Raw genomic sequence first — 16,117 nt, 5'->3', positions numbered from 1 at the left:
AGTACAGAAGGTTGGAGAAGTCGTACTATTCTTCAGCCTAAGGGGACACTCCACTTCTCCCGCACCCTCATCATCATTAGCAGGCTGGGATAAATTTTTTTTTAAAAAACACACACACACACACTGCAATTAAGTCCACATCTGATGAGGAAAGTGCGCAACTCAGGCTGCCGTTTCCCTCCGAGCCACACGGCCATTTTTGCTGTCTGCAAAAAGGTGAGATTATGGATGTCATCACTGACAATTTGCGGCTTCTCCTGAATGTACGCAAAAAGTCAGCAAACACGTTCTATGATATCAATTTTACAACGAGTCATTTCATTCATCGCTAGAAAGGTCCTTGAAAGATCTACTTCTTCTACTTACGCACTTCACAAGCCATTCAGCTCTCAATACCGTCAATACAGGAACGAACCGGCGGTTGTTTTGCGTTAAGTACCAGGTCGATTCGGTTAGCAAAATCATCAAATGTATTCACCTTGACCGAGCGGGTTAGGGTTCCATCGCAGTTTTTTTTTTTGTTTCTTTGTTGGGCAGATGAATTAGAAGGGAAAAAGTGATAACTGTTTTTTGAAGCAGGTGCAAAATGTCAATGAACATTTTGGAGCATACCTTTTCATTCCATTGAGAGATTTAGTCGCTATAGTTCGTTCAGTGTGATCGTTCGTTTCTTTGCTAATATGGTAGAACTCATTGTACTATAAAGAGTTTTTTTTTTTTCCGATCCACCTGCTTTCCAGTCATTGAGTGTATGTGGTGCATTAAAAAAATAAATAGGGGGGGGGGGGGGCTGTTTTGATGGTCCGTCATCGTCAGCCCATCTTTTTCTCAAGCCGAATCAAACTGTAATCGTCAGTTTGTCGTTTTATTTTAACCACGCATCCGTCAGCACTTTGTCACCACTATTTCAGGACCGACAGAGAGACAGAGGTTTGTCGGTACTTGACCCGGTTAGTGACGATTATACTGACGGAGAGAAACCGATTTCTGTGCTTAGTCCGTCATTTAAATTTTTTTTTAAAATAAATAATAATAATAATTTTAAAAAAAATAAAAATAAAAATAAAAATAAAAATAAAAATAAAATAAAATAAAAATAAAAATAAAAATAAAAATAAAAATAAATAAATAAATAAAAATAAAAAAATTGGTTTGCATATCAGGCTGATACTCGACCTTATTTTAAGGTACAGACGCTCCCCTACTTACGAACATTCGAGTTGCGAACAACGGTACATACGAACATTTCTGCGCGTACAGTATGTCGAAAAATGTTTGGAAAGAAATGCTGTAAGTTAGATTTTGTATTGCGCGTAGTGCTTCTTTCCGCCGCTAATACAGACGATTGGCGCTGTGAGAGCTCATTGGAGGCTGAGCAACGTGGCGAGGAGGAAGAGGAAGAAAACGCCGGTCCCCATGAAGCAGGAAATAACTTTTGAAGCCGATTCCAGCGACGACGAAGAATCTCTCATGATATAAAATCCTCCTCTTCCTCCTCCTCCATCATCTCCTTAAGCATCGAGTACATCTTCCAAAGGTAAGTTAAACTTCATTTTATTTATCTTATTACGTACATGTACATACTGTGTGTGTGTGTCTCGCTCTCTCTCTCTAACATACGTAGTACAGTACAGTACTGTACGTATTCTCTCCATTTTATTAAGTTTTTTTCAGTACAAACCAATGCAGGTTACTTGTACAAGCCTTAAACATACTTATATAAACCTTCAATATACTTATATAGGCTTTAAACATAAATTATAATACAAAATATAGCACTGAAGCAACTTACGAACAAATTCACCTTACGATTGATCGCCCGGAACGTAACTCGTTCGTAAGGTGGGGAGCGTCTGTATTGATACTCACGACAGTGGCCGAAATGAGAAGAATAGAAGATTACCATTCATTTCATACAATTTTAATGAGACATGCTAGATTAGGATAGATAAGTCTTTCTTTTAAATGATCTGTCATTGTTTTTGGCTGGGAAATGTTACGTATCAGTCTGTATTGGTATCAGTATCTGTAACTACTCAAAAACTGACTTCTCATACTGATATCTATCTGAAAAAAAAAGTGTTATCGAACATCCCTAGTAATATATTTTGTTGTCCAAGTACATACAGTATGACGACGTATTAGAGCCACGTACTGTATAAATGTTTTTTGAGAGGGCGGGGGCAACATTCAGAGAAAAAAACGTGCAAATTTGCCACTTTATAAAGTCACAAATTTGCCACTTTATAAAGTACATTTTGGTATTTAGCTAGCTAAGTTGATTTGTCGAATCTGCTGCTCTCCGTCATTCATTTTCATTTACCTAAAGTATGCTAGCTTCTGATTGGTTAGTGTTTAGTCAGCTGATAGGGGATCAGGAAGTGTTGTCGCTCTAGCTGCTGTGTATGATGAGTAAAGTTTAAATTAAGAATGACGCCGTCCATCCTGCCTTTTCATTTGATAAACAGTGTCCCATTAACAACCAACGAATCCTCACATGATTAGATTATAGCTACGCTACGTGTATTTCTTGTAAATTGGTTGTAAGTTAAGGTTTTTCTCTCTCGCAAGTCTGCCACTTTATAAAGTCGCAAATTTGTCAGGTTTTTTTTACTCAGAATATTGCCCCTATATATATATATATATATATATATATATATATATATATATATATATATATATAGGGGCAATATTCTGAGTAAAAAAAAACTGGCAAATTTGCGACTTTATAGAGTGTATATATATATATATATATATATATATATATTAGGGGTGTGAATTGCCTAGTACCTGGCGATTCGATTCGTATCACGATTCATAGGACACGATTCGATACCGATTAATCCTGATACAAATCTATAAATTGATTATTGCGATTTTTTTAAAAACTCAAATTAAGCAAATACAAATCAGTAGACTTGTACATGTACGCTGTCAGATTTGATGTCTTTATTCATCTGAAAATTCAGGCTTATAACAATAAAATAATAATAATAATAATAAAATGTATCGACGGACCGAAATGAAACCGATTTCTTTCTTCCAAACTGCAATCTGAAAATTGCATTCTACTACACTGCGATGTTGATTTGAATTCGATTAATTGTTCAGCCCTTGTCCAGAGTATTGTCTGCCATTTTTTCCTAAATCAGTTCCATCTCCTAAACAAGAGGTGTAGAAGAAACTAAATGGACATCGTCATTGAAAATCCATCCATAATACAAGCTCACGTGATTGGCATCGCAATTTCATCTACAGTACGTCTAATGTGTAAGAAGTCGGTCTTTATTCCGGACATCAAGGGGCCACCCATAAAGCCGCTTCACACAGCAATCCACTCAAGATTAATGAAGTGCTTACTTAACCAATTTAAACCCTTAATTCCTATTAATCCAACATAATAGCCACCCTGGCTGCCAGAATTAACGACGCCCCGGCAGTAACTTGCAAATCTCTGCAGGCCCCAAAAGAGTCGAGCCAGCAAATTCAATATTCATTGACAAATATGTAACAGTATGTATATCACTGTTAAAATGCATAACCCCCGTGTAAGACCCCTATCAAGTGTGCTTTACACCTGTATTACATTTCTCCCTCAATCAGCAGCTTTTCTGAGACGGCCGCCTCCCACGAGGAGCAGAAAACCATTACAAGAGAGCGCGGCTCATTTGCAGAGAGATTGGAGATCACGCTGTATCATGTGAAGCATTTCTGGGAACCAAATTGATTTATTCCATTCCGATGTTTGCATGCAGCATCTGTACGAGTGTATTTAATGTAAATCCCCAGACTAGATTTGAGTTTCAAGGGTTTGCTGCTTGTAGCGCAAGAAGCTGTGCTTTTAAATGGCGCGAGAGGCAAAACTCAACGTATGTGACTTTTCTTGATCTAATTTAAACATTGCTTTATATTTTAGACATAATCGGCATGAATTAACAAAAAACAAAACGCCCCTTTTTTCAGATTGAGCTGGTGGCCTGGTGGGTGGTGTCTGGTCGGTACTGGTTTTCACTTTCCTTTCCTTTCTTTGGTCCTTCCTCGGGTCTCCTGACGGCCTCACGACTCTGGCTGGAAGTGTTCGGTTTAGGTGAACGGTACGGGATTTTTTTTAAAATAGGTTTTAGGTGAACTAATGAATACACACATAATCACCCACATGCAAAAAAAAAGAAAAAAAAAAGGAGAGCAATGACGATGACATGTCAAATCGGTAAAATTACCGAATGAACAATACTGAGCTCTCCAGAAAAAAAAAAGAAAGAAAAAAAAAGATTGATCTGGTGGCTGTTCTCTGCTTAAAAACAAAAGGCAAAAGCAAATAAATAAATATTCAAGACAACTTCGAATTTAAGTGAGGAAAACAGATCAAGCGGAGCCTGACTGCAAGCTGGCGGGGGGTAAAAGACGGCCTGGGGGGGTTGGTTATGGAGGGCGTCTGTTTTTAAATGAGCTGAAACTTTAAATACTGCATAATATATAACAAAAAACGGATACTTCATTTAACTCTCGGGAATAAGTCGTAGAAAAACTATTAAAGTTCATTACGCTCTTGATGTCAACAGAGTAAGCGTTAAGTGTGACTGAAGCCAACATAATGCATCATAAACTAAAGGAAAACAAAATCATCAACCTTGTCTTGAAGGAATACAAATATGATGTTTACATGCTGAAGGTCAACAATAGTGACAATAGGAGTCTGTACAGACAAACCTAATCAAACAAAAAAAACAAGTATACGAGCTGCATGAAGGTTCCAGGACTGATGTCAAAAAGATATTTGTCAAATCCAAACTAGGAGTTTTCCTTATCATCTGCAAAGAGATCCTGCGGAGTTTGGTACGTTCAGTGTAACAGGACAACTTGTTGCCCTGAGCATCCGACAGTTCCTGGCTTCCCGAGTCACCCGACCTGGCGTTGTGTGTGTGTGAATTTCTCAAGACGAAAGCCTTTTTATAGGGCTGTAAGCATATTTTATTTTTTATTATAGAAATTAAGAAAATTAAGAAAAAAGAGCTGAAAATCACGTGATTGGCCTCAATTTCCGATCATGTGATCGGATCGGGACAATGCTAGTAGCTACATGAGGTGAGCTAAACTATTAGAAACAATTCTCTGGATGGCGCATTGCGACCTGACCTACGCACCTGTAAAAGACAACCATAATAATTACGGCGTGGTTTAAAAAATTGAATAATTAATATCGAATTGATTTTCCTTTTCGAGCTTGATATCGAGTCATAAAATCATGAATCAATTATTTTAATCTCTTTTTCTCACAAATTCATAAGAAAATAGAAGGCATTGTAAAAGCATATTTTTACATTTTCGAAAGACACTTTAACACAATTCAGAATCTTTTTCATTTATATTTACAATTATTGAATTTGAACCATGAAAATATTTTAATATAATTTTAATAATTGCGTGACCCTTAAAGTCGCGCTTAGGAACTTTTCAACCTGAATCAAATATTTTCATAACTCTTCTGATGAAACATCGACCTAAAACTAGTAGAATGGTGCCATTGCCAGGGCCTGAGGGGGTCGGTATCATTTTTACTGGCACTAAGCAACTTTGAGGAGGATGGTAGGAACACTGCCACACAAAAAAACTACAAATGTGCTGAATGCTTTATGGCATACGTCAAAAGCTAGCCCGGATGAAAGGACAGTCAAGGATCAAATTTTGCCCAGATTTCACATGCTGGCGTGAGCTAAAAAAACAACGCAATGCGCTTATCCTCATGGGAAATGAGGTCTTCCTTCAGGCATAACAGTACCGCTTTTGTCCATATGACGCCGCCATAATCAACATAAACAGAAAGTTCCGTAGTGTTACTTTCATTAATAAACTAATTAATTTAACCAATTACGGCCTGCGTGAAATTTATTTTAGTATTTGATGTTTGTGGAGTTTTATCGTGTTCTTGATATTGAAGAATTGATATTCCACAATGAATCAATATCAGATTGAATCGAAATGAATTGAACGGGAAAAAAATCAAAATCGAATCGAACTGAACTCTTGCGAATCGAACTGGAATTGAGTGAGGAAATTATAATTTGATACCTAGCTCATTGATTATGCTTTTAAAACATTTCTCGCATGGACTGTACTGCGTGCCTAAATATTATGTGCCAGTGAATAAACATCTTAAATCAATACGTTTACAATATTTATTTATTGCGCGCCAAAAAGGAGGAAGATCAAAACAAAAGAATGACAACACCCCTTGCCAACTGTTAAGTGAAGAAATACAGCATTGATTTCTGCTGGAGTCCTGCCCACAAAGATGGAAAACAACCAAGACAGTCATCAAAAACAATTATAACTGACGGAAACCAAATTGCGATGTTTTGTTCTCGCGCCGTCTCCAATACGTCCGTCTGGCGGAGATGTTTTGCCGTCGAAACCTAATGAGTTTAGCGTTTCAGTCGTGGTATTAAAATTGTGGACGTCGTGACAACGCCTGATGACACCCCTGCATTCGCATGTAATTCCAATGCGATGTTTAAAGTGACGCCAATGACCCCCCCACACACACCCCCCCTCCCGCCGTTAACGGAGCAAGCATGGCGACGGTGCCGTCGGTCCATCCGCAGGCTTCATAATGATAAACATGCAAGAGTTAGCTGCAGGGGTTATTCGCACAATAATTGTTTCTGCCAAACCATACATCTATATGACAAGAGGTGTTGGGATGGGTGGCAGAGGAGGGAAGGGGAAGGGGGGGGGGGTTAGTAGTGCAACCTTCCCTGTTAAATAATTCATTTAGGAAGCTACAACTATTTCAAGCCGATTTTTTTTTTTTTTAGACCACATAACGTAGCTAATTAGACCTTGCAATTAAATTGTTAAACACATCGCCGCAGCACACAATTCCAGCACTTGTTTTGCTTTACTTAACCAAATCCTAAACAGCGCGAGTACTTAAAGATTTCACCTTGACAAAATGTATTACCGGCATCTGCACGCAATTAAACTTGGCATGGAGGCTTTAATTCTTTGTTCATTAGCACTTGAGTCGAGCGTGTTTGGGGTAATTCAGCCACTTCATAACGCCGTTAGACTAGCGCGGCTATTAAAAGGCATCCATCTTGTGGCAAATGTAGACAAATATACTTCATTTGCGGTGCTGCGCCGCCAAACCGCCGCCCCTCCGCCCCCCCGCGCCGTATTTGAGAGCGCCTCAAAAGGTGAAGCCCTGTAAACAAATACAGCTCGCTGGCGTGCGCCGCAGTTTGGATTTCAGCAGGCCCGAATGGTCTTGTAAGAGCTCACAAAGCCGCAGTCGGCTGCAACCCCACACGTTTGCGTCTGACCGTATCAATGCGGCTTAGGGGTCAAAGGGTCAATGAGTAATTAAGACATGCTTGCCTGAGCATTCCCCATGCACACTTTTGAGTCCTGATGAAAGGTTGCAAATGAAAGGAGGGGTTGGGGGGATGGGGGGGGGGGGGGTCTCAGTGTAGCCTGATACCACGGATCACATTTCAGTAAATGTTTCTTGTTCAAGGCAATTAGAATGATTAAGATAGTGTGGTGTCATCGTATTGTTTAGGGGGATTTTGCATATGAATGATGCACGAGGTTCTGACATTTGATGAGCACAATAAAAGCGACGTCGCTTATGACAAGATTATTTGTAGGAAAATACAGAACAAGAAATAATATAGAATCTCTAAGGTTAACCCTAATTCAGGCTGGGTATAGCGGTTTAAAATGAGAAATAATTCATTTCCGTGTTAAAATGTGACCACCATAAAAAAGGATTTAAATATACAGTAATTCCTCCTGCATAGCAGATTTTTTATTTATTTTTTTACATTGTTCTGCGTCCTGTTTAATTTGGGTCTAATTTCACTATCATTTGGATCTGTGTAAATTTGAAAGAAAAACAGTATAACCAGGCGGTATTTCATGATCACCTTAGTTCTTGGTGAGGATTACTGAGCCTGAACGTGAAATCCTCTTTAATCCTGCCTTTTTTGCCTACAGAAAGCTTCAGGCTAATTTGAACATGTACATATTTGGGCATGTTTTTAAGGTATATTGCGCGATCATAAAGTTAAGGAGAGAAAAAAGGATTTGCTTACTTGTAAACCAAGGAAGGGGGGCAGGTTCAAGGGCCTCATGATGAGTCGCCTGCGGACCAGTTCTTTACAGAAAAAAAAAACTAAATTAAAAAAAGAATGATCATGTGATGGGACGTTCTGATTTCCTATTCTAGGAATATTGTACAAAATATCGTTTGAGATCAGTGCCTTGACATAGATGAGTATCATTGATTATTAAGTCATTTACTGCCATTGACGTCAAAAATTCATTTGAACTATTTCTATTAGTTTAACATTTTTTTTCCACTTTTGTTAACAAGAGTATGAAAACTTTTTTTATTGTACATTTAGAACTGATACCAAATTTATGATTAATCGTGAGTTAACTATTGAAGTCGTGCGAATAATTACAATTAAAAATTAGGAGCGTCGGGCAATTAAAATCGGGATTAATTGCATGACTTCATGAACTAACTCACGATTAATCACATATTTTATATCTGTTCTAAATGTACAATAAAAAAATTATAGATTTTCATACTCCTGTTAATAAAAGTGGGGAAAAAATGTTCACACTAATAGAAATAGTTCAAATGAATTTTTGACGTCTATAACCGTCAATGGCAGTCAATGAGTTAATAATAACATAACTAAAGGGATTTTGAGTAAATGTCTGATTTTAGAAGTGTGCATCAAACTGGTAGGCCTTTGCATTATTAATCAGTAACCCAACAAGCCATTTCTCTCTCTCTCTCTCATCTTTTAAATGTGATTGTATTATTTTTAAATGTTTAAAAACCTTTAAATAAAATAAGTGTCATAAATGCTGCAAAAACATGACTAGGGAGTATTTAAATACTTGACTCACTGAGCCATTTTCAACAGTAAGAAGATATTTTGTCTATAATTCATGTGATAGCTTCATTATTTTTCATGAACAATTAATACCTTTAAAAACAACCACTTGCTGTCGACTGAAGACGACATCACCCGTGCTGAGGAAGTGGGTAACGACCAATCATGGCTCAGTTTGCTGACCAAACCCAGAAAACAGGTGAGGCGTGATTGGTCGTTACCTATTTCCTCCGCACAGGTGTTGTCATCTTCAGTCAAGAGCAAGTGGAACAATTTGATTTTAAAGGTATTTATGTTCATGAATTATCGACAAAATATTAGCAGCATCGTACACGATGGCACACTCACTGCCAAACTTCATGTTTTTCATGTGATTGGTGTCGAGAATGACTCCAGATGAGTACAATAAAGTAAATCATTCACAACTTTTTTTTTGTATTTCAATCAATGACCCGGTTAAGTGACAAGCAGACTAGGAAGTATCTCACTCAAAGTGGCATGTCAGCCATTTTGTAGCTTTCAAGTGCAACGCAAGGGTCAAAAGGAGACATTGATTAACATGTACAACAAGAAATTTATACCTTCTTCCTCATTGTGGCTGAAAATGAAGAGGCCAAAGCCAGAAAATTGAGGTCGCTGATAAACGCTATTAGGGAGACATGCAGAGGGGGTGAGGAAATCAATATGGCACTTTGTCACGCTGCCTCTCTCAGGGAGCACAACTGCGCGGCAGAAGGTAAGCGGCTGCCCCGTCAGCAAAGCACATTAACAGAAATCAAAGGCTGAGGAAGGCCTGAAGGAAGACATGCGCGTGTCTCCGGACGCAGGCTGCACTCTGGTGATTAAAAGCTATTTTATCAGACCTGTCTTGACGCAAGAACACTATTGACTAGCTGCTGCATGGAGGCTGATCACTAATTTACCTTAAAATAAATGAACAGGGGTTATTTAGATTTTTGTATTGGCCACAAAAAAAGGAAGTGGTTACCACCGTGCGTTATTAACTCATTCCCTGCCAATGACGGCTATAGACGTCAAAAATTCATTTAAAATATTTCTATTAGTTTAACATTTGTTTCCAACTTTTGTCAACTAGTGTATGAAAACCTCGATTTTTTTATTTAGAACAGATATAACATTTGTGATTAATCGTGAGATTAGCTACTGAAGTCATGCGGTTAATTACGATTACAAATTTTGATCGCCTGATGCCCCTAATAACAAAATAAATAATATTTTGTGTTTTTAAATCGCGTCAGGCGATTAACATTTTTTATATTAATTAATCGCTTGACTTCATTAGCAAACTCACGAATAAACACAAATGTTATATCTGTTCTAAATGTACAATAAAAAAAATTCTAGGTTTTCATACTCTTGTTAAAAACAAAGTAAAAAAAAAATGTTAAACTAATAGAAATAGTTCAAATGAATTTTTAACGTTTATAGCCGTCAATGGCAGTGAATGGGTTAAAGATGCCAGGCACTATAGCTCAATTCTAAAGGACGTTTTGTACTAGCATTCCAAATTATAGGCCACACAGTAATGTCAGTGTTCACCTGCAGACTCAAATTTGTGACTTTTTAGGCCTGTTTATCGATTGAATTCAACCCCTAAAGTGCACACACACACAAAAATCACTCACCTTGCCCTCTTTCCTACATAACGCAACTGCATAATTGCCAAAAACAAATTTGTCAAATTATTTGAAGAGAAAATAAGGCAATGTTGTTTTTTGAAAGTAAAGAGCCTGGCTTAACTATTAACGATTTTGAAGCCTCGTTTTATATACTTTTTTTTTAATCATTCAAATTCGGCAGATTGGCTAACAACACTCTTCTGTGGTGTGTCAAATTTAGAAGACATTATTTTTCACTGTACATGGATATTAAAGAAATGTGGACACCGTGTATTAATGCATGTAAGCAACCCTGTGTATTAAAAGTAAAAGCATAAAAGGAAAGCTAATATCTATCCCAGATGAAACTTTTCATAATTTTTTTATGTTAAGCGTGCTCTCTAAATAAACACTGTTAGTGTTGTCAGAATAATAACATACATACCGACTCTTCCATTGTAACTTGAAATCTTTAATAATTCAACAGAAAAGACAACTTGAGACACAGAATGACAATCTTGTCAATATGCGCACTGGAGCTTCTCATTTGTAAATGTAAATAACACACTAATTATTGTCTTGCACTGAAATAGTCTGTTTTTTTTGGGCTCAAAATTGAGCACCTTCTTCTTCCTTGTAGGCAAAATAGACTTGGACAGGACCAACGCTCGTCTGGACCGTTTCTGCAGCACCCACAACCATCCAGCAACCGATTCCGTAAGCCAAACAGGGAATACCTGCAACACACAATGCTTACTGTTGTATTGTTTGATACCGGCAAAACTGTATCCATCAAATAATATTACATAATTTTGTATACTACTTACCTAGATTGACAACTTTGAGCATGGTGAAAAACCTGTCCTCAAAGTCCAAGTTCTGTGGAGGTGCTTTGGTGCAGTGATACTTAATGAATGGGAAGCAGCCTGTTCTCAGTATGTGGTAGTTGGACCCCTGAACGCTCCAGTTGAAGTTGGACAGTCCAAATTGGTCATTGTGAACGGCAGAGTAGCGGACACAGTAAGAAGTCCACGGTGGGAGCTTTCGCTGCACAAGGTGGCAGGTGAGCACCTCCGAGGCGGTGGGACGAGCCACTGATTTGCCCAAAGTGCTCGGAAACAACGCAACTTTAACCAATACGTGGTGCACTTTTTTCAAAAGCTCCCTCATAACTTGTACTTATGTGGTATTTTAAATCTTGCTATAGCTTCAGGAACGCCAATATGTAGAACGTACAGTACTCGCGTTTTAATGAGCTTCTGCCTCTTTAAGAACTGACGAGTGGCTGGGTCGGCGAAATGTAACATTTAGCACGCATAACCCTCCGATTACTAAGAGGACATGGCTACTTAAAACAACGGTAAATGCACAAAGACAGAGATTTTAAACACATGTACTCTATATACATGTTTGTCCATCAAGGATAATAAACATTGGAATGGAGACCTGACCTGAGATATGCTGCTACATACCGGTGGACGGGTACGTTTATTACAGACGTCCGGGTGGAAACAAATAAGGTGGCTCTAAAGTTTGTGCTCCCCAAACCCCCAAATAATAACAATAATAACAATAACAATAATAATATTATTATTAATAATAATAATAATAATAATAATAATAATAGAATTTCATGAAAACTAATGTCAGACCCACTCCACTAAACACGAAGTGGAAAGGTTTATGACGTTATGTATAAAATCATAGAGCCCCCAAACTCACCATCTGGGAAAAAAAATTTAACATTACATACGAAACAATCCAAATGATTTTTAATTTGAAATGAGTTAAGATTCACCCTTCTGAAAATGAACCTGTTTTTTTTAAGACCATGTACCTTAAAAAATAAAATAAAAAATTTAATTACACAAATAATTACTTTCCTATGTTATTCTAGTTTAGTGACATGCCGATGCACCTGTCTATTATATCACTATTATACTTGTATTTTTTATTTTATTTTTTAAACTAGAGGAAATAATTTATGGTCACAGCTTTTTTTTTTTTATATTATGCACGCACACAAAATCTTCAGTCATCATAGAAATACATTTTGTAATAATTAAGCCCTAACACCAGCTTTTTCTAAACGCTAATAAAGTGGGGTTGACTCACAATTAACTCTCGTTTTTACATTTCAATTTTGGCAAAGTAATTCCCACTGATTTCTTCCCATAATGTGCAACTTTGTGCAGATAAAGAGGGATTTTAAGCAATTAGCAAGCTGCCTTAAAAAAAAACCTGCATTTATTTTGAGAGAATGATATTCCTGATGAATGACGGATGACAGATTGCGGGTAAAGGTCATAAGGGTTCCCCAGAGACACTCTGACAGTTCTAATAACGGTGGCCAAAACAATAAGATTTACTAATGATTCCCACTTGGCTAGCTAAGAAACACTCACCATCTTCATTTGAGGATTGTGGTTAAATTAAAGTTGAAGGGCATTTCATATCCAGTGCACAGTTGACTGAACAAAAATATGCGGCATACGAACAAAATACTTAAAAATGGGTTGAACACCATAAAGAATGTGTGACGAGACCTAATCCACAAAAATAAATTTCTCCATCTGATCCTTTATGACTTTTTTTAAACTCCACTTTCATAGATAGACATTAAACAGTCACCTGTAGCTGTTGTCATAAAAATAATATGACATCATTCCACACAGGTGTTGGCTGGTTTACCTTTGTAAAATGTATTCAATCTTGCACATTAGGAACAAATGATGACACGACATGGAGAAATTAGAGTCAAAGAAGTGACTACTGACTACCGCATAAACACAAGGACCTGCTTGGGTGAAGATGACCCCGGTGGACGCTATACTGTAAGTGCATCCTGCAATTACTTATTTATGATGCTGTATTTGTACCACATAAGAAGTTCTAATAATTAAGTCATCTAAACTTAACCCTGGAGAACCCAAGAACCCTTTTCTTCTTTGGAAAATGATGAATTATACATTAAATGACTGCTATAAGTTCACTGAACACCAAAATATAAGTTTTTTCAATGTTTTTTTCAATTTATTCCCTAATTTAGGATTAGGGCGAAATTTGACCCTTTGGGATTTAGGGGTATCATTTCGAAAAATCAGAATAACAAAAACTGTCAGTAAACTATTTAGAATTGAAGAAAATAATCAGTCAAATACACAGCTACATTGAACAATACATTTTTTTTGTTTTATTTGTTGCATTTTAGCCATCTTGTCACCACCACTCTGGCTCATGTAAGTGCAATATTCATCCACTAGATGGCCCCATGCAGGGGTCAGAAGTGGCACTCTGGACTTTTGAAGTTAAATTTGTATAAAACAAAACAAAAAAAAAGGTCTTTGTTATTTGAGTAGCAGAATTTATAGGGGCCAAATTTGACCCCGTGGGTTCTCCAGGGTTTTAAACTGTTAGCTTTTGAATAACACTGAATTGACGAGGGGAAAAAAAATACAACTTCAACTATGCCACATGTTGAGATCTTAACACTCACAATTTTAATGTGTGTTGAAAAAAAAACTCATACTCCCCAAATAGCTTGTAACAAGGCCATTCTAAAAATGAGATAAAGAAAGTAATTTCCATCTAATCTCCCAAAGACAGCCTCACTCTGTGTGAGGTTCAGGTGTGTCACATGCGTTGTATGATGTGTTAAGTGGTAAAATGGTGACATGGTTGGCGGTTGTACCCCACACATATGTCCTCAGGGTCACCGCTGAGTTTGAAAAGGGTGTATGATTAGCGAACATGATGAGTGTCGGGGGCCCATGTGGTAAATTGTTGGGCCTTTCTTAATTAACCGCTGGGAGGAACAATTAATGTTCAGAAGATGCGGCAAATACAAGAAGGCTTTAATTGCACGACGGCAATCGAAGAAACGATGAGCAGTTAAGCAAAGGGTGGCGTTCAGGTTGCGGCGTCGAATGCGACGCTTTTACCTCCGCAGTCGACAACGCACTGCAGCACAATACTGTAGTGTTGGGATCTAAGTAACAATGGCTACGTTGATTACTTAAAACAGTTCAGGCTCAAGAGGATAAAAAAGCGTTGCAGGTACTCAAGCACCTTCGGGAGACAAAAGGCGTTGGCTTAAGCCCGGGTGAGCACAGAAGATGGGAGCCAATAACTCTGCTCTCGTCGACCACATGCGCCTCACACAACAATAAAAGTGTCCAACAGGGACTTAATTGTGTTTGTAATATGCCGGCCCCTAATGATGGCTAGCGCTAAAACCATTAACCACGCTGGTGGCTCAACTGCTGGTCTGAGGCACCAGGCCGCCAACTAAATGAATGTTTGATAAAATAATACAAGTCGCGGATTAACAAGCGTAAAGTCGGACGTAGTGCTAATAAAAGACGCCTATTGTTTAAAGGCCTGGCACCAGGTTGATGAGGTGTTCAGGCATGCATAAGCATGCATAATGAAACTGCTATGAATTATTAATGAGTTGATTATTTAGACTCATCTATCAAAATGATAATGAAGTCAGCACCTAAACACCAATTGAGCTCTGTGCGTAATTACAGTATTTAGTTGTATTTAACCAAAATGAAAGGCAAAACGTTGATCTATCTTTGTGATTACTGCGGTACTTGTTAGTTTGCTTTGCTCCAAAGTCTCAGCCTATTTTTTTGTTATTACAAAAATTGTTTGTTTTTAAATTGAAACGGAGTTTGTGCAAATTAGAATTTTCAAAAGTTTTTACAAATGTCCAAACGAGTAAGGTGTAACTTTGGTTTTCATTTTGTTGGTGTTATTTTTATTGTATTTTTTTTAATGGCATTTATTTGAAGTGAAATCCCTTGTTAACAAAGATAGTACATTGTTGTTTTTACATTTTACAGCATTAAAAAAAAATCCTCTTCATAATATAATATAATATAATATAACATAATATAATATAATATAATATAATATAATATAATATAATATAATATAATATAATATAATATAATATAATATAATAAAAACACATAGCAAAAAGCACTTCATATTGTTTTAATAACATAATATTGCATTATTCTGTATATGAGTCATTATCTAAATCCATTTGAACATCTGTGGGAAGAGCTGAATTATGCAGTCGAGAGAAAACACCTGAGTCGGCTGGAGCAGTTTGCTAACGAGGAATGGCAGAAATACCTATTAACAGGTGCACAAGTCTGAAAGACTGAAATGACTTGATTGACGTGATTGCCTAAAAGGCTGAGAAAAAGAAAAGAAAAAAATAATTAATTAATTAAATAAATAAATATATAACTACTCAAATAAATAACAAGCAAGGGTACAGTACCATCATTTTCATCCAGGCCAGTTTCATGAACACTGTAGATACATTTTTAATAATTGTTTTACCTCAAATCAAAATCAATACCTGCTTTTTATTTCCTTATTTTAAGTAGCCTAAATGTATCACTTTTATCAGTTTCAAGCTATTTCGGTGACCTTTGGTGCATTTGTCCTCTTTACCACAAGAGTATCAAGATTTTGCCCTTTCCCTTGCCTGAAGTCCGAATCCACCGCTCACATATGAAAACAAAGAAAAGATAGCACCAGCTCTGAGTCACAGACTCATCATGT

The 16,117-nt window shown here is 37.2% G+C and overlaps 1 protein-coding gene across 1 annotated transcript; it reads right to left on the bottom strand.

The window, feature by feature from the left end:
* Nucleotides 1-10,982: 10,982 nt before the first annotated feature.
* c6h15orf61 (chromosome 6 C15orf61 homolog) lies at nucleotides 10,983-12,032 on the bottom strand. The gene is made up of 2 exons (XM_077568734.1): nucleotides 11,359-12,032; nucleotides 10,983-11,268 (listed from the first exon to the last, which is right to left on the bottom strand). The coding sequence occupies exons 1-2, from the start codon at nucleotides 11,699-11,701 to the stop codon at nucleotides 11,141-11,143; spliced, it is 471 nt and encodes a 156-aa protein (XP_077424860.1). The 5' UTR covers nucleotides 11,702-12,032; the 3' UTR covers nucleotides 10,983-11,140.
* Between the last annotated feature and the right edge of the window lie 4,085 nt (nucleotides 12,033-16,117).

Source organism: Vanacampus margaritifer, chromosome 6, assembly GCF_051991255.1.
Source record: "Vanacampus margaritifer isolate UIUO_Vmar chromosome 6, RoL_Vmar_1.0, whole genome shotgun sequence".
NCBI lineage: Eukaryota > Metazoa > Chordata > Actinopteri > Syngnathiformes > Syngnathidae > Vanacampus > Vanacampus margaritifer.
The sequence above is the reverse complement of the archived record's forward strand: the minus strand, read 5'-3'. Positions and strand labels throughout refer to the sequence as shown.

Bases quoted from the DNA above. Each gene is read 5' to 3' on its own strand.
- c6h15orf61 (XM_077568734.1), bottom strand. From the start codon at position 11,701: ATGAGGGAGCTTTTGAAAAAAGTGCACCACGTATTGGTTAAAGTTGCG. The intron at 11,269-11,358 runs GTAAGTAGTATA...TGTGTGTTGCAG, and splicing joins GCTCAAAGTTGTCAATCTAG to GTATTCCCTGTTTGGCTTAC.